This window comes from Arachis ipaensis, chromosome B10 (assembly GCF_059453495.1).
Source record: "Arachis ipaensis isolate K30076 ecotype BB chromosome B10, ASM5945349v1, whole genome shotgun sequence".
Taxonomy (NCBI): domain Eukaryota; kingdom Viridiplantae; phylum Streptophyta; class Magnoliopsida; order Fabales; family Fabaceae; genus Arachis; species Arachis ipaensis.
Window position 1 is genome coordinate 137,734,483 of NC_142435.1, and position 19,983 is coordinate 137,754,465.

At 33.2% G+C, this 19,983-nt stretch overlaps 1 protein-coding gene, 1 long non-coding RNA gene and 1 pseudogene across 2 annotated transcripts; 2 read left to right on the forward strand and 1 right to left on the reverse strand.

The window, feature by feature from the left end:
• Positions 1-3,648: 3,648 nt before the first annotated feature.
• LOC107621473 (putative protein phosphatase 2C 76 pseudogene) lies at positions 3,649-4,322 on the reverse strand (annotated as a pseudogene).
• A 6,022-nt stretch (positions 4,323-10,344) lies between these two features.
• Positions 10,345-18,000, forward strand: LOC148581864 (uncharacterized). The gene is made up of 3 exons (XR_015893213.1): positions 10,345-10,699; positions 17,415-17,789; positions 17,896-18,000. It is a non-coding gene; the product is annotated as an uncharacterized LOC148581864 (long non-coding RNA).
• A 16-nt stretch (positions 18,001-18,016) lies between these two features.
• LOC110267891 (uncharacterized) lies at positions 18,017-18,836 on the forward strand. Its single transcript, XM_088495192.1, has 3 exons — positions 18,017-18,131; positions 18,213-18,428; positions 18,527-18,836. The coding sequence occupies exons 1-3, from the start codon at positions 18,033-18,035 to the stop codon at positions 18,620-18,622; spliced, it is 411 nt and encodes a 136-aa protein (XP_088351318.1). The 5' UTR covers positions 18,017-18,032; the 3' UTR covers positions 18,623-18,836.
• Positions 18,837-19,983: the final 1,147 nt, after the last annotated feature.

Genomic DNA, 19,983 nt, shown 5'->3' on the forward strand with positions numbered 1-19,983 from the left:
TTAAAAAAAATTTAGTGCAAGGACTCAATTAAAAGGAAAAAAAAAAGTATAAAGACCTAATTAAAAATTTCGCGAAACTATTAGGACCAACAGAATAATTAAACCTAATATTAATATAGCATAAAAGAGCGCTACAAGAAAAAAGGCATGTGGATACACTTTTTTCTTGTTACGCTTTTAAAGCGTGGTCAAAAGTGGTTAATGACCACACTTTTTTTAGGCATAAAATTTAAGTTTCCAACGTCTGTTATATATTTATTAAAAAAAATTAAACTTTTAACACTACAAGATACTTATTGATTGGTGGAGGTTTTATAGTGGAAGTTTTTGAAAACCTCTCCAACATCATTTATTCGTCGCAATTTTCAAAATTTTTCTACATAAATTTGGACACAATTAAAACAGCCATACACTCAAAAGTCTACCCAAACACTTAAAGCTCGTATCAAAGATATAAAATAGGGTTACTTTCGAGTGAGAAGGAGAGTGAACAAGACCTACTGATTGAAATCCTAAATTATAGTTGTTACCGTTGTCGTCGTCGCTGCCACCGTCATTGTCACCACCACAGCGATTCATCTCAAGATATTATAGCCAATTAGACAGTTCCTAAAAAAAATTAAAAAATTATAGTATTTAGATTTTATTATTTATTTTGTTTTCATAAACTTATAGTTTCTAAAAAGCAATTTTTTTAATTTTATAAATTTGTTTTTTTAAATATGCAACAAGACATTACGTAAAAAAAAATTAAATAACTATTCTAGGAACAGATACGTCCTTTTATCAGCATCAAGAACCAAAGAAAGAAAACAACAAACAACAAAAAATAAAACTTAAACAAAAGAATCTAATGAAGATGAGATTTGTAAGAAATTGATATGGCAATGTTTATTTTATATCTATGTCTATATAGGTGTGTTTGATATGGTATACTAAAAGTTTGGCATTAATATTAAGATTTAATATTATGTTTGGTGGTTAAAGATTAAAATTAAATAAAAAAATTTTAATTGAAATATAAAATATTAGTTCTTTTAGTACTTTTAAAAAGTAAAAAGATATATGAGACTGAAATTTTTAAAAATGGGAGTATTTACTCATTTTGATTCTCAAAAAATTTTAGACTAAACACTTTAGTCCCTAACTAAAATTAATTATTCAATTGGTCCTTAACAATTAATTCTGTCAGTCACCTCTTCGCTCCGTCAACTCTAACGAAAGACAAAATGGTCCCTGACAACTCTAATAGGAGACAAAATGATCCCTCACAACTCTAATAGGGGACAAAATGATCCCTAACCCCTTTGATCGAAAACGACACTTTTCTTCCCTAATTTTCATCATATCTCGCATAACTCTAACATTCATATTAGTCTTCTTCACCTTCACAGTCTTCTTTTCCATATTTTCCTTTCTCCTGTTCAGCTCTAAGATCAAGGCATGATGTAATTACCACGCGTGTTGTACCTACCTCAACATGTCATGAACCACACACTTCCTAAATATCTGTGGCTGGTACACCCACCTCGTCCACACTTTCCACGTCCTCGATAATAGCATCACCTCTAACCCCGACAACGTTCACCACATCCTCAAGACCAAGTTCCACAACTACTCCAAGAGCACGCTTTCACCACTCTCCGATAAGTAATATAGATTGTTGGACATTAGGACATCATGAGAAGATTCTCTTTCGACATCATATACAAATTCTCATTTGGAATGGACCCCGAGTGCTTCATTCCTTCTTTGCTAGAGTCCAAGTTGGCAAACAGTTTCGACCTTGCATCCAAGCTATCAGTACAACGAGCAATATCGTCGTTGCCGCTCATATGAAAACTGAAGCAATTACTAAACATTGGTTCGGAGAAGAAGTTGAAGGAAGCAATCGGATTGGTGGACAATGTGGTCATGGAGATGATAGGGCAAAGGAGGAGGGAGATAGCGGCGACGACGATGGGTCTTAACAAATCAAACTTGCTGTCTAGATTCATGGGATCTATCGAAGACGACAAGTACTTGAGAGACATAGTCATTAGTTTCCTGAGTATGAATTGGTTGAGAACAAGTTGATAATTTTTCTCCTTGTAAATATTGAAGTTGCAGAGTGTGCATTGTGTATCTTGAAGTTACAGTGTTAGACTGTTAGTGTTATGCGAGATGTCAGAGACCATTTTGTCCCCTGTTAGAGTTTCTAGGGACTATTTTGCCCTCCGTTAGAGTTGACGGAGTAAAGTGTAACACCCTCACTATCAGAAGTCACGCTTCCGGCTGCGCTACTCTGATAGCAAGAAGTATTACGACTACTTTACATACTAAATATTAAAATAAGAGCCTATGACTCGACACTGTATCGCTGATTTCTTTGAAAAAAAAAACAGAAATAAATACTTTATCTTAAGAAAAATACAAACAGGCATAGATTCATATACAACTTACATAATAATTCAATATATTATACATATAAAACATACAATTCCTATCCCTCTTACAAACTTGTAATAACAAAGACGAGGGAAGAAAATAATCTAGTTAATACAACAGCATATAAACCAAACGCAGTATAACTCTTCTTAATGCTTCTTCATCCGATTCCTGAAAAGGTAAAGCTGTCGGGGGGTGAGAACCTAACCACACGGTCTCACCACGGAGTTTCAAAGTTGTCATAAGAATATATTTAACAAGAAAACTATTTTCAAGCTCAGCGATTATCATTGCCTTATGAATATTTTAAAACCAATAGGAAATCGTTCAAAAAAATTTTCAAAGAAACAATGTTTAATCCTTCAGAAGTCCGAAACCTTTACTTTCTTATAAGAAAAACTCAATCAGAAACCAACCACGCAATCAAACAACACAGTCACTAATTCAGCACCAAAGTTCATTCTCAAATGTAGCACGCCAGGACAAACACAGGCAAGACAGACAAGAAAAGCACAAGTAGGTAGCAGTTACAGCAAATAGTTCAAGTAGCAGTTAAGAACAGTTTAGCAATTAGGCAAACCAAAACAAGTTCAAACCCAAGCAAAGCATACAAATGCATATGATGCATGCCTGTCCTATGGCTGATGAGGCTCATCTGTCGGTTATCCAGCCAACCCGACAAATCTGAATTGTACTTAGACTGTCTCCCGACGTACATCCCCAAGAGTCTATGCATATCTTTTTCTCAAATAATCAATATCTCAGACCATTTTCAATTTAAACTCATTTTTCAACAAATCAAGCTTATTTCTAATATTATAATCCTTTCTAGATCTCAATTCATTTCCAACAAAGCCAACCAACATTTACTCAAACCCTTTTCAACGGTTTCAAATTCGAGTCATTCACAAATCTCAAGCCGTTTTCCAAACCCAAATTAACTCTAACATCAAATCATTTTCCAATCCTCAAATTATACTTGATAAACATTCAAATCAGATTTTCAAATTAATCTTCTACTCACTATCTCAATACCAACTCAATATTCAAAAATAGCCACAGTCAAGTAAGCAATCACATTCATTCAAGGCAATTCAATTCAATTCATAAGACTCCATAATCACTAAAAATATTTATTTTCTTAATATCAATTTATAACAACTCTTAAGAATAAAAATGAGTTTAACGAAAACGCCCCTACCTCAATTTAGTTTAAACGCATCAATTCCTCTTTCGTTCATCACTTTTGTTTGGCTCATGATCCTCAAAGAGACCAGCCTTCGATATTATAGTCCTATAATCTCCAATATTAGCAACATAGAGATGGTTATCAATCAAAACAGCGGTTCAAGTAGTAGAGCCATCATCCCAGAAAATGTCTTTTTCAGAATACAGAAATTGAGAATTAGTACCTTGGTACGTTTCACTTATAGCCAATTTGGCATCAGTACAAGATTTTGGATGCTTCATGAGATTATCAAAGAGATGCTCTTTCAAATACTCTGCACCACGAAAACCACCATGACCATCAAATACTCCAAGTAAGCATACTGAATGACCACCAATTTTTAATGTTTTAATATCGTAAAAATCCTCCATCGCCCTCTGAAGCTTGAATACCTACAGCTAAGCCTTCCATCCTCACTATTCCACCCTCCACTTGCAAACAGGCCATCATCATCTTTCTCTGGCATCATATCTACAAGGGAATCAGCACTTCTTCACATGGAACACGTATCCACCATCATCACTGTGAATGTCTTGAATTGGCGAGTAGGCGAATAAGAAATACTAGGGACAGCTTGCAAACTCCTCCTAGTGTTGTTTATTCTCACTCATTTGGCAAAGGTTCTAGCTTGAATAACCAAAGACCTTGCACAACTGCTACATACCATCTAAACGACCAACCAAGAAGACAAGGGTTCCGGCGGCAACTGAATAACTCACAATAACAACTTCATTCAACATAAACACTCCCTCACAACAGTAACGGAACAACTTAAGCGTACACAACGAGATCAGAAATAAGGCTAAGGCTCACCAGAATAGTAGCGGCTTCAACAGTGGTTCTCTGGCGACAACGGCGCCGTTCTCCGGCAATAGAAGCACGGCTACAGCAACGGCGGTGGCAGAACAGCAACTCCAAGAATCCAACCACTGAACCAATCTTCACCAAATTCCAAACCTTGATTTTGGAAAACCCAATCTACGAATCTTCCTCATCAAACCCCGATGACACCGTGCAACTCACCGGCGTCCATGGCAGCGGCGGAGATGAAGCACAGCAATGAGCTGCTATGTACATCGCATCTTTTTCTCTCTCCTTCGTCCAATGGCAACGACGACGGCAAGGGTTCTGGCGGCAACGCGAATGCTTTCAACAGACGGCGGTGGCGGCTCTGATTACGACGACGAGGTGTGGCGGTGGGGACAAGGCAGTAGTAGTGTGTGACGATGGTGGTGCGAGCTGGACAGCGGCAACCTCTTCTCCTCCCTCTCCATCCTCGGCTCTCTTCTCCCCTTCGTTCTCCCTCTTCTCTATTTCCATTTCCCCCTTTTCTCCTTTCTTCCCCCTCTCCGTTTTTTCCCTTTCTCCTTTTCTTTCATTTTCTTTTCTTTTGTTTTTGCTGAAGGCTGAGGCGTAAGGGGTGAGGGGGTGGCGGTGATAAATTAGGGTTAGGATAAAGTGGTTTAGATAATTTTAATAAAATTAGAGGTACATAGTATTAATTAAAAATCTAATTTAATCCCTCAAAATTATTTTAAAATACTAGTTAATTATAAATTTGCTAATTAACTTCTAATAAGTATTTTAATTTAAAATTAGAGATAATATAATTTATTTTCTTTGTTTATAAAATTAAAGTATTAAATTCTGAAATCTCAATTATTTAAATTAAATCATATAAAATTTTTATCCTTTTATGACTATTAAGTTGTATAATTTAAATATAGAAAATTACTCAATAATTATGAGATTAAGTAAAATTTTTAATTTAATTATCAAAATTTAATTTAATTACTTTTAATAAAATAATTTTTAAAAATAAAATCTTTAATAAATAAATAAATAAATTGAAACTAACTCATAATAATATATATATTTTTTAAAAAAACCTGGGTCTTACATAAAGGACCTAAGTGACTGACGGAGTTAATTGTTAAGTACTAATCGAGTAATTAATTTTAGTTGATGACTAAAGTGTCTGGTCCAAAATTCTTTGAGGACCAAAATGGATAAATACTCAAAAATTGAGACTGAAATTTTATTAATATTTCTTTTAAAAAAATACCCTTATCCAAATTTTGAAATTCCAAGTCTCCTCTTTGTTAAAACTGGTTAGGATTTCTTCTAATTTTCATTGCATCTCTTCTCATTCTGGAACACAACGTTGGTCCAAACCCTCCTCAAGCCCATTATGCCAGCATCGCCACCAGGACTAGCTCACCATAGTCGTCGGAGCCGTGGTGATGAAGGTAAGTCACCTTGCATCTTGCAATTTAATCACACAGAATACAAACATTGACAAAAGTAAACGCTGAAAGCTGTGAAGCTATCACACTGTGGAGCTGGTAACTCCACTCATAAACTACGATTTGATCTGTGTTCTGCCTTTGTTCATCAATTGTAACACCTTACCACATAGAATCTTACACTCGAGTCGTAAAGCAGAGGTAGTGAGGTATTACGACCTCTAAAATAATATATATATATATATATATATATATATATGTATGTATGTATGTATGTATGTATGTATGTATGTATGTATAATAATAGAAAGAATGTAATATACGAGGAGCATTGAAAGATAAGCAAAAACGTAGAATTAAAAGCGCAACGCTCAGAAATAATGTTTACTTGCGTGTGAAGAATAACTAAAGCACACATACATATGTATATAAAAAGAGAATAGAAGGTCAAGGGTACAACTTAAGCAAGCTCCTAACTCAGCCTGCGGAGTTAAGGCTGGCCGAAGAATATATTTATGTACATACATATAGATATCTATAACCCAAAATACATAAAAGTAGCTCTAGTTCTCCATAAACCTCTATGAGGTGTAACCGTAAGGTATATATAAATAAGGAGAGTCTGTACACATATAGATAACAAAATAAAACAAAATGTAAACTCCCAAACACCCACTTCGCTGTAGAAAACTTCAGACGCCTAGCGAGGTGCCTCTCAACCTACATCTAAAAACCACAAATATCCGTATGGAATGAGAACTGGAGGTTCTCAGCATAGTAGAGGTGCCGCATACATAAGATATAAGGTCCTGAAAAAGCCAGAAGCAATTCTAGAACTCTGACATCTAAATTATAAAATTTAAAGATTTAAAACTGAAACCATAAACAGGTTGGTCCTCGAAGGTTCTAAACTTAACCCAAATCGTACTATAACCCTCAAATCCTCCGCCTTTCCTCCAATCCTCCAACTTTGGTGCACAGACAAGCAAAACAGATAAGTCAAGCATATACAGAAAGTATATATAACAAGTAGGCAATTAGCAATTAACATGAATAAATAATTAAGCAAGCTAAGACAATGCACAATCAAACAAAACATACAAATGCACATGATGCATGCCTTTTCTACTGGCTGTGAGCTCACTTGTCGGTTACTTTACCAGAACCCGACACACCTGGTAGCTAACCCGGATACCATCTCTCAACTGCGCATCTCTAAGAGGCATAAAATCGGGGGATTAGTGCCCTACCACCTTCTCCTGGAGGCATACACAAGGGGAAATAAATCGGGGGATTAGTGCCCTGCCACCTTCTCCTAGTGAGGCTATGCCATACTTGTCAAGGGATTAGTGTCTTACCACCTTGCAGACAAAGAGAGAAAGAATGTGAGGGAATATATCGGGGGATTAGTGTCCTACCACCTTCATCACATCCCACAAAACACAATCACAATAAATGTGGGAGAATGAATCGAGGGATTAGTGCCCTACCGCCTTCTCCACATCTCACAAAACACAATCACAAGGAATGCGGGAGAAAAAGATCGAGGGATTAGTGCCCTACTGCCTTCCCCACATCCAACACATCAATATCATCATTATATCCATTTATTCTCAAAATTCATCATCATCATTCCTTTACAATCATTCCTTATAGCGATGGAATCACACATATACCTCATAACTTCGCATTTTTGTATATAATTCATCATTTAAAATCTTACTTCACTCTCAAGTTACCACCTCTTCCTAGTTTCATCTCATTACTAGGCATACTATTAAGATCTAGGGCTAAAAGAATGAAAATAGAGGTTTAGAGGTTTGAAATTAAGATTTAGAACACAAATCCATGTTTGCTGAATCAGGGGCCATGCGTACGCGTGGGCCACGCGTACGCGTGGGCGTGCAATTTTCCATGCTTGCGTATGCATTACCTCGTCCGCGTATGCAGGTAAGCTAGACAGAATCAAACGTCCATGTATAAAGCCCCATGCTCACGTACGCAAGGGTCTCTTTTCGCCCATGATGCATACGCAGCACATGCCTGCGTATGCATGCATGCCAAACAGAAACGCCCATCCGCGTATGGAGGGATTTGCATACGCATGCATTGCAGATTAGTCAAAATGGTTAAGTTTATAGAATTTCAATTTTACATATCAAACTTCCGACGTGCATAACTTTCTCGTTTTAAAACATTTTTCATCCGTTCTTTAAACGGCATAAATTTCACGGACCCAATTTTCATATGAAAGAAGTTTTAAACAATTTGGGTATCCAGAAGCTGAGTTATGGCTCGCCAAAGTTTGACCAAAAATGAGATTTTCACAAAAATACTCTAACCTCTATTTTCAACAATTCACCATTCAAAAACCAACTTTCTATACTAATAAAAAACACCAAAACATACCATATTATAGAAACACAGCCCCACATCCTACCACAACCAATCATACCTCAATTTTAAACAATCTGATACATAAACTTCTCAATTGAACCAGCAAACTCATCAATAGTTCATCACATATATATTCAATCCCATCATTCTCATCATTCATCATTAAAATCATCATGCCTCAATACATTCTCACCACAAACATCAATTGCCATAATTCATACTCAGCCCAATTTAACAATTTTCATCAAGGGTACTAAATATTTAACACAATCATGCATTTCAACATATCCTAAGGTCATTTAGCCTAAGTTTTCACAAAACATTATATATTATATACGAAAAACCAAAACTATACCTTGACAAATTTCTCTCCTAAGTCAAAGGCACCACAAGTTGGCATAAAACCTAGCCCCAAGGTTCTCAATCCTCAAACTAACAGCACCCAAGGCTCCACCAAGCATCCAACATTCACAATTTAACTCCAATTCACATATATACATTACCTAGTTCACATTGCCACATCCAAGTATACCAATTATTATTCAAACATAATGAACAAGGAAAAACTACTAGGGTTCAAAGATTCTCACCTTACTCAAGTACCAATATTACAAGATTAAGCATTTTCCTCAAGCTAGCTTGAGCCTAAACTTCACAATTTAACGAAATCTAAACACATACACTCATTTATTTTTGAAATTAGGGGAGAGTGGCTGAGAAGAGAATAATGAGTTACTTACCAAATTATTCTATAGTTTTTGTAGAGCTCGTTGCGGTGAACACATGGCCGCAAACGGTGCGACAATCAGAACTCCAGATCAAAAGTTATGTGAGGTTGAATTATTAAGTGAAAGTTTGTATTTTTGGAAGCTCTCTTCTCTCCACGGACATGCTTCAGCGTGTTTTTGGCTGAATGGAGGAAGAAGAATGACTCTTCTTGAAGTTATTGGGCTGATGGGTTGGGCCTTGGGCCTATTTTGGGCTCGGTTTAGCCCAATTTTAGGCCAAATTATTTAAAATTAGCGTCAAAATTCTTGTTTTAATTAGGTCTATCTTATTAAACTATAAAATTCATAATAAATTATTCTATTACCATTTAAATTTTAATTTCTAATATTATAATAAAGGATAAAGTTATAAAAATATTTATTAAGCCAAACAAACTTCTTTTTTATTTATTTTAAACTCATGAACAAAATTTAAGCTTTCATTTTTTTAGGATAATTTTTTAACAAAAAGCTGTGTGTATATACCGTTATTTATATAGGTGACTAAAAGTGTGATATACGAAAATAGGAACTAGAAAATCAAATAGGGAATTTAGCAGTAAATTTTATTTACTGACGTGTATAGTTAGTTCGAACAGAAATCAGTTAGCATATTCCCTTCATAAGCAATGCCGCCAAAGGCATGCATGTACGTGTATAAAAGCCTCACATGAATGATGGAGAGTTTGGATCCTTCCACTCTAAACCAACTCTCATTTTTTGAGCTTCTCCTTCTCACAAGGTGTAAGCTTCTGCCTCATCACCATAGTGCACTGAGTATGAAAGCTAAGCTTGCAGAGGAGAGTGATTCTTTCACCACTTGTGAGATTATATTATCAGAGAAGTTCGTGAGTTTGTTCATTATTGATTTTTCTACTAATGGTGACAAATGAGCCAGAAAGTATCGTAATATTTTCGTCTAGGACCGTGCAATTCGGAGTAGATGACTGAGATTTGAAAAGGATATTCATTGGTTTCTTAAAAGAAATTATGCTATTAGATCAGATTTAGAGTTGCCACCAATTAATTTTTTTATAAGAATGGAATGACTAATTGAATGTCAAAAAATGAGAAAAATCTATCTTACTAGAATTTGAATTCAGAAAAGAGATTAGCATCCTATATCAGCTACTTTTAGATGGTTACCCTTTTTTTTTTTTGCTAAGATAGTAAATTTCATTGCAATAAGGTCCAATTGGATAACATACAAAAAAAAAATTAGAATAGAAAAAGATCCACCAATGTAACTAAAAGAAGTCCTCTTCGAACAGGGGTACAATCAAAATTGAAAAAAAAAATCATCTTATAAGTTCTATCTTTCTCACTTATCTTCGAGCTTTTTTCACGCACTGCAATGGAGATCTGTGTTTCTGTTCAAACACTATCCTGTTCCTCGCCGTTGCCAGCATAAATTTGCTGCTAGTTCCTTTCTTTCATCCATAAGCCTTGTTTGATTGCTTCTGTTTTGGGTTGTTAACCACCATTTTCATGCTTCTTCTTTGCAGGTCGGCACTGTGATTCCAAAAATGTCCCAGCTGGCTTCCGCGAAATCTGCACATATCCAGATGCAATGAACAACCGTTTCTTCCACCAAGTTGGATCTGGGGTCCTGGTGTGGAGATTCTATTTAACAGGTATACCTTTGTGTAGTATCTTTTAAATAAAATTTTTTATTTTTAGTTGGCACTTCAATTTTCAGAAATTCGACCACATCTATTTGTTTTGGAATTATTCAGGGAGGTATGTAATTGATAGGTGATTAAATTAGAACCTTGTCTGATAGCCGATTGCAACTGAATAATTATCATTCTTTTTTTTTTCATTCAGATAATTTTATCTCTTCCTTCATTAATGATAGTGTTAATGATAGCTGCTAAGACTTTTGGATTGAACAATTTTACTATTGTGTTGTGGTTTCATTTTCTATTCGAAAATATTAAATCTCATACTCGAAAAGGAATGTCTTAAACAGTTATTTTTTATCCATTATTATTTGTAAATTTTATTTTATTCATTTTCTTTAAAAAAATATATATGTATTCTCTTCGTATTTTTGTTATTTTGATAACTAAATTTTGTTAATATAATTTGCGAGAAGTAATATATTATATTTTAACAATTTTATCAAAAAATATTTATTTTATATTATTATTATTTTTGTTATGAAAAATAAATTTAATCAAATACTCATAATTGAAACTTAGAATATAACTTTAAAAATATTATAACAAAAGAAATATAATAGTTTTAATTGATACTTTAATCTTCTTCTAATTTCTATCATGAGTCAATTTAAAAATTTATAAAGTATATTAAATGATAATAATATATGTTTATAACTATGATAATATATTGTTTTTTACAATAATACTCCTTGAAAAATATAAAAAATAAATTTAAAAAAATTATTAGAGAATATGTATTATATATTTTTTTATTTAAGCATAATAATCATTAAAGTGATTGAATATATATATATATTCGCATGAATTCATAAAAATATGTAATAGCTTCGCGGAAATTAATGCACAAGCTATCTTTATTGTCTTTGGTTTGAACTTTAGATGGCAAAATTTTTTTATACATCAACAATGTAAGATTTAAAATAAATAAAATAAATATTTTTAATTTCTTCAATTATAAAATTTTTATCTTCAATACTATAATTAGTATTTCTAATTAGTGTCAATAATCTAATTCTAGTAAAAAACTGCATATATAAAAATTAGTGTTTTACGTGGACATGTGTTGCAATTAAAAGTGAGTCACTATAATTCTACAGCTGAAGAAGAAAATAGATTTCAGTATTGTAGAATTTGCCAAATTTATTTTATAATTTGATGCCTCTTCTAAATCGTATTTTGATGATGATGATATGAGTATTTTTTTTTTTTTGAATTCTCAATAATAATAATAATAATAATAATAATAATAATAATAATTAGAAGAAGAATGAGATGAAGAAAAGGTACAAGAGGTGCAATAGAAAGGTTGAATAAATAGGGTTTGAGTATTGATGTGGAGATTCGTTTTGTGAAAATAAAGTATAGGCATTTAGAAGTGCATGAATGTAAACTTAATTTTAAGGATATTGATCGAAATATTTTGATATAAAACAAAATCCTCTTTGCATTTGTGATAAGTTAGATGAAAGAATTTAAAATGTTTTTTGTAGAATTTTTTTAATGAAGATTTTTGTTAATAAATATTTTATTCTTTATAAATTCATCATATATACCCTAGTTTCTAAAATTCAGACTCTCTTGTTATTATTATTTCGCATTATATATTAATATATTTAAGTAAGTACTGATTATATGAGTAGTAGTACTATATATACGTATGATTAAAGAAGAGAACGAGTTTTAAGAAACAAATTAAGCATAAAATTCATGAAGATTTTGTTGGTTCTACTGTTATAGTTATATATACGTGAAACTGATCTTACCTTATTAAATCTGTTTTTGGCATACAAATTAAATGGTGGTTTGGTTTAGATCCAGTTTGTTGTTTTAATATGTTAAATATAAAATAATCATGCAATATATATATAAGAACAACAATAAATTAAAGTCTCATACTCGATCATAACAATATATTAAAACTAAAATGTAAGACAAATGAGAATAAAATATAACCTGAAAATTTATTAATAAACGTGCATAATTGCATTATACTTACAGTGGACATTATTCAACTATATATATAGTGGTGATCTACATGTTCTTTAAAGAAAATATCTGAAAGGAGGACCTTCCAGTATTGTCGGTGTCTTATTACTAACTGGATTTGGACCACCGGAAATATCATGGTCATGATTCATGTTTCTAAAGGATAATTTTGTGGTGCCGGATTACCGATTGGATTTGGAACAGATGGAACATCATGGGTTTGGCGGCGGTGGCGGCGGCGGCAATCCATTATGGATTGGATTTGGACCACCTGGAACAGTACGGTCGAGACCTATATCGTTTGAGAAAGAGTATTTTCTAGGAGGAGGTCCATTTGGTGGCGGCGGCGGTGGCGGCAATCCATTATGAATTGGATTTGGACCACCTGGAACAGTACGATCAAGACCTATATTTTTTGAGAAAGAGTATTTTCTGGGAGGAGGTCCATTTGGCGGCGGCGGCGGTGGCGGCAATCCATTATGGATTGGATTTGGACCACCTGGAACAGTACGGTCGAGACCTATATCGTTTGAGAAAGAGTATTCTCTGGGAGGAGGTCCATTTGGTGGTGGCGGTGGCGGCGGCAATCCATTATGGATTGGATTTGGACCACCTGGAACGGTACGGTCGAGACCTATATCTTTTGAGAAAGAATATTTTCTGGGAGGAGGTCCATTTGGCGGCGGTGGCGGTGGCGGCAATCCATTATGGGTTTTATTTGGACCACTTGGAACGGTACGGTCGAGACCTATATTGTTTGAGAAAGAGTATTTTCTGGGAGGAGGTCCATTTGGCGGCGGTGGCGGCGGCGGCAATCCATTATGAATTGGATTTGGACCACCTGGAACAGTACGGTCAAGACCTATATCTTTTGAGAAAGAATATTTTCTGGGAGGAGGTCCATTTGGCGGCGGCGGCGGTGGCGGCAATCCATTATGAATTGGATTTGGACCACCTGGAACAGTACGGTCAAGACCTATATCTTTTGAGAAAGAGTATTTTCTGGGAGGAGGTCCATTTGGTGGCGGCGGCGGTGGCAATCCATTGTGGATTGGATTTGGACCACCTGGAACGGTACGGTCGAGACCTATATCTTTTGAAAAAAAATGTCCTGGAGGAGGACTTCTATTACCGATTGGATTTGGACCAGATGGAACTTCATGGTTAACACCAACACTTTTTGAAAAATAATATCTTTTGAACAAGGGTTCTCTTGAAATTGATAATGGCAATACTTCATTATTGATTGAATTTAGGCCAACTAAAACATCATGGTTGAGACCTACCTCAGGGTTATTAATTTTCGTAGCATCTATAGTGTCGTAAACAAGTGATAGAAAAAAGAAGCAAACAATGATATAAAACAAAAGTTGAGTGAATTCCATTTTTTAAATTGATGTGTTAGTAATGCTCCAATTATCTACTTATATAGGAAAACTATATCACCTTGGGGTTTCTCTTTTGATGGAAAGATGATAAAACTTAAATATTCATAGTCAATTTTTATTATCAGTGAAAAACAAGTAATTAATAATGAGCTATATATATATGACCCATTTAATGAGGTGCTAATATAACTATATCTAATTTGCTATTATTTTATAATGTGATAAGAAGTTATTTGCAAGGAGAAATTTGTGATCATCACAAGCTCTTCGGATTTCCAAATTTTAAAATATTATAAATGTATCAATGTTTAAAATCAAAATTTGAGAACATACAAACATTTTTCAAATTTGATATTTTTCAACCTTTTGTTATTATAAAAACTTTTTTACCAAAATTATTAAGCAAGAATAATTAATTTAATACTATTTTTTTTACGAAAAAAAAATGACCAACATTTGATTTTAGAAATTTTATAAAATTCAAAATAAAATCGGTCAATGCATCAATTTTTAAACTAAGAAATTGAGAGTATATAAGATAATTTTGACTGAAAAATTATTATTGAGAGAATTATTATAAAGTTAATTACTACTAAAAAATTATTTTGTTCTTCCAAAAATGTTAAGAAAGAATGAACCATTTAAATTGTATTTAAAGAAGAAGACCAAAATTAATTAGATATTGAAAATAGATAATCCTATCCTAAGATACATATTAAAATTGCATTTATTAGTTTGGGTTTAGAGGAATTTGCTGGATGGGAGCTGGGAGGGGAATGAAGGACTTTGAATATATAAACGGTATTTATAAATTTTATTATTATGAAGACAGAGATTGGAAATTTTTATTTATTTTTACATTTTTTTATAAATAACAGAATAGAAACGCTCAAGAAAAAAAAATGTACCCATGTCACTATTTTGATAAATATAGTTCTAACAGAATCTGAAAAAAAAAAACTAATAGATTGAAAGTTTATTTTTATTAATAATTCAAACTTTTCATTTAATTTTCAATTTCTCCAAGTCGAAGGTTTCATGAGAACTAAATATAAATTATTTTTTTATTTCTAAAAAATTACTATATTACCATTTAAATTTTAATTTCCGATATTATAATAAAGAATAAGATTATAAAAATATTTATTAAGTCAGACAAACTTTTATTTCTTATTTGTTTAAAACTCTTGAACAAGATTTGAGCATATAATTTTAAGGATATTTTTTGAAAAAAAAAAGCTATGTGTATTTAAAAGTTCAATCATAAAATTATTCATAATATATATGTGTATAAATATATATTATTTCACATATTTTTAATATGTATTTTATATTTTAATATATAATATATATTAATAACTAATTTTTTATGTATGTATGCTTATTTCAATATTTTATGATAAATTAATTATAAGTATTTTTGTTGGTTGAACTAAATATTATATTACAAATTATAAATAAATTATAACTGACGGATAAATTTAATTTAATTATAACTAGTCTCTATTTGTTGTTCCTGTCCCTTTTGCCCCATCCCCAAAAAAGAATTATAAAAATAAATAATAAATAAGTCTCTAATTTTTTTTTTGTATTAAATTAAATATCTATTAGCCTCGGGCATTTCTACGTATTAATTTTGGTTAAGAACTTATAATATCCATACAAAAAATGATTAGAGATCTATTTGTGTACTTTATTCAAATCATAGATAATAAAGAAAATTAAAAAGTAAATAAATACAATATGATTGAAATTAGCCAATTACACAAGAAAATGAAAAAAAAAATATCGACCAGCCATTTCTTCTTTTTTTTTTTTTTTTTTTTGAAAATCAATCATTTATGTTCTTAAGCAAATCTAGTTCTACGGGGAACAAAATAGAAAAAAAAAAAGAATACTTAAAAAGCTAAATCACTATATCTAATTCCTTATTGATTTGGTCAAATCATTTGTTGTTAGGCTATGAATTTCATATTTACATGTACCATATTAGTATTAGTATTAATATAGTATAAAAACCGCGTAAAATTTAAGTTTTCAATACCTGTTATATATTTATTAAAAAAAATATCATAGTATTTAGATTTTATTATTTATTTTGTTTTCATAAACTTTTAGTTCCTAAAAAGCAATTTTTAATTATAAATTTGTTTTTTAAATATGCAACAGGACATTACGTAAAAAAAATAATTAAACAACTATTCTAGGAACAAACACATCCCTTTTATCAGCATCAAGAACTAAAGAAAGAAAACAACGAACAACAAAAAAATATAATTTAAAAAAAATCATTCAATGGAAATGAGATTTATAAGAAATGGATATGGCAGTGTTTGTTTTTTGTCTATATAGGTGTGTTTGATATGGCATGAGAGTTTGAGATTGAGATTGAGATTGAGACTGAGATTGAAATTTAATATTATGTTTAGTGGCCAAAGATTATGAATTGCATATGCTATATATTATTTTTATTATAATTTATATGTACGTGTTTTGTTTAATAGAGTCTCTTCACTTATGTACTCATGTACTTTCCTAATCTATATATGAGCTTGGAATGAATTTATGAATTGTGAATTACATATGCTATATATTATTTTTATTATAATTTATATGTTTGTGTTTTGTTTAATAGAGTCTTTCTATTCATGTACTCATGTACTTTTCTAATCTATATACGAGTTTGGAATGAATTTATGAATTGTGAATTGCACATGCTATATATTATTTTTATTATATTTTATATGTATGTGTTTTGTTTAAGAGAGTTTTTCCGCTCATGTACTCATGTACTCTCCTAATTTATATATGAGCTTGGAATGAATTTATGAATTGTGAATTGCATATACTATATATTATTCTTATTATAGTTTATATGTGTGTTTTGTTTGGTGATGACACGCTATGTCCCACCATTAATATAATGAGCTATATGATGATATATACAATTGCAATAGATACGACTTGGTAGTGTATTCCAAACCACAAATTTGAGCATAATTCCTGTATACCAAGTAAACTTAGTATCACATAATATTGATTTATCATAACTATCATTACTTATTAATACCATTAATTGTTAATATATTTCATAATTCTGATTAAATTATCTATTATCACCCTTAACAAACCGTCTTTGGCCTCATTTTATAAATTATTTAGTATCAATATGTCATAAATACCTGAGTTCAAATAATAGTAACTGGGATATACCAGTGTCATTTTTGCATGTTAATACATATTATTATCTATATATTAATTATTATCACTTTGTTTTGATCCGAATGCAGTTAGAAAAGATGCCCAAGGTAGGTCGTTTCACGAAGAAAGTCCGTATAGCCACAGCATGTCAGCAACCTCAAGTAGGATTTGATGCGGCCTCAACTTCGCAGAGAGCGGACTGCCCAATTCCGCCGCCAGTGGCAATGGTGTCCCCGCATCCTCATCTTTACGCCCCTTTCGTTCGCATTGCAGCGAACCACTGCCTGCTCCACAGGCTTGCACCCATGATATTCAAAACTCGGAGCCGGACACCGAAGACTTAGACCCAGAGGCAGATGAGGTAGATTCTTTTGACTAACATGTTGATAACCTTTTTGCTGCATCGGATGCTCAGAAGCGCAAGGGACGCAAAATCACAGAATTTTGGGATGTTAAAACAATTGGTATAAGAGAATTTATTTAATTCTATTTTTCATTCAGCTATTTTCCTATGATGTCATCGCAACTTGGCTCCAATGGTAACTAACTAAGAATAAATATGTTTTACAGAATCTGATGGCACAATCAAACAGGTCAAACTGAGTGTGAAGGAAGCTATGAAGCCACCTAACGGAAGAAAGATTGTACTTAGGTTTAACAGTGCACTGCAACCAGTTGGGGATGAAGCAGGTCTACTGAGCAGCGTTATGGGACTGCTAGGATCTGACTACACCAAATTTCTAATATGCGAGAAGGACTGGAGAAAGGTTCGCACCAGGGACAAGATCTATAATGAATGTGTAAAGGTAAAATGTTATTTTTATATTTTCGTACCATTCCAAACTCATAATTTGAACACTACTGACAACTTAATTTTAATGTTGCAGGAAATGTTCCATTTTGAAGAAGATAGTAGAGGAATTATCAAGCGTATAATATTCAAAATGCTAGGAAGGGCTTGGAAGGAAACGAAGAACAGATTATACCATCACTGCTATGACCCAGAACTTTCACTTGAAGAAAATATCGAAAACCGCCCAGATGGAATTACTGCGAACCATTGGAGGTGGTTTCTCGATTATCGCAATAGCGAAGAGACACATGTAATATAGTTTTGTTTCATAACAGAAAAAGTCTATTTATGTCACATTGAGTTAGTCAGAACTAGTGTCTAGTAACTCTTAATTTGATGGCATGACAGGAGAAGTGTAAGAAAAATGCTGAGAATCGATCAAACCAGCTTTACACCACACCGGCGGATCGAAAAGCTTGGCAAGGCTCGGAGAAGAAGAGTTAATCTAATTTTAGGAATGTTTTTGAACTATATCTTCCTCTACTTATTCACTTTGTCATCATTATTGGTACAGTCGGAACGATAAGGGAGGAGAGTTAGTAGAGGAGAGTTGTATCTCTTAACGCACAAAAGAGCTAATGGCTCCTAGGTCCATGATGCAGCTCGGGCTATTGGAGTAAGTAATGTGTTGAGAATCGGGAAGTAGTTTCTCCTATGTTTTAGTTTTTAAAATTTTATTGGAAGTCTGTGCGGTTAGTGACTAGCTAGTAAATGCTTATAATTGCTTATATATGTGTGTAGGATAGAATTGAGGCTATTGAGCAACGTGATAAATCCTCTAGACTGTTGTCTCAGAATGATTCGCTTGCTCAAGCTCTCGGAAAGGAGCACCCGGGTAGGATGCGTGGCATGGGGTTGGGGATGACTTCTAGTCAAGTCTTCGGTATGAATTCCCATTAGCCGAACAATGATTTTGAAAGGGAGGAGACCCAAAGGGTGCTGCTTGAACTACAAGCAGAGTTGGCAGCAGAAAAATTGAAAAGGAAGGCAGTGGAGGATGAAGTAGCAGCTGGAAAGGTCAGGATGCATGCAATGGAGAGTGCTTTGATATGTCTACTTCAAGGGCAAGGTAGGAAGTTGCCATCAGACGTCGCCGCATGGATGAGTGCGTTGGAGGGACATAATAGAAAGTAGATCTTAGGATTGTGGAACCTTTTCTTCTTTTAGATATACACTTTTATGTTGTTGATTATGCAACTCTTAGTAAGGAGTATACTTTATTGATATTCGGATAATTATATTAATTAAATTAATGGTTTTGCTATTGTCGTTTACCTTGCAATTTATTTTTCGGGATATAAAATAATTTAACTTACAAATATTAAGAAGGATTAAGAAAAAAAAAGAAAAAAATGTACATTAAAATAAAAAACAGTGTGGTTTGTCAGTGTACAATACAGTATTTTTGCGGCCATTTAACCGGAAAATAGCGGCGGTTGCGAACTAGCCGTTAGAAATTTAAAAATTCAGTTTAGGAGATAGAAACCGCCGCCAGTTATATTTGAAAAAACATTGGGCCTTAAACAGCAGCGTTTTCAAACCGCCGGTGATTACATTTGAACAAAACCGTGGCCATTAAACAGCGGCAGTTTCTAACCGCCTATCATTTCGTGTGCATAACTGTTGTCCAGATCGCGGCGGTTTCAAACCGCCGCTAAACATTGCGACACTATTTCTGGGTTTTGCGGCGGTTGTGCCAGCGGTTCCTGAGAACCGCCGCAAAATCATATAACCACCCCCAATAGGCGACGCTTAACAAACCGCTGGAATCCCGTTTCGCGGTGGCTTAAAACCGCCGTGAATCA

What these genes read in the sequence shown, in the direction of transcription:
- LOC110267891 (XM_088495192.1), top strand. Translation starts at nt 18,033, where the DNA reads ATGGGACTGCTAGGATCTGACTACACCAAATTTCTAATATGCGAGAAG. An exon ending in TCTATAATGAATGTGTAAAG is followed by an intron (nt 18,132 to 18,212) that starts GTAAAATGTTAT and finishes TTAATGTTGCAG; the next exon opens with GAAATGTTCCATTTTGAAGA. An exon ending in GCAATAGCGAAGAGACACAT is followed by an intron (nt 18,429 to 18,526) that starts GTAATATAGTTT and finishes ATGGCATGACAG; the next exon opens with GAGAAGTGTAAGAAAAATGC.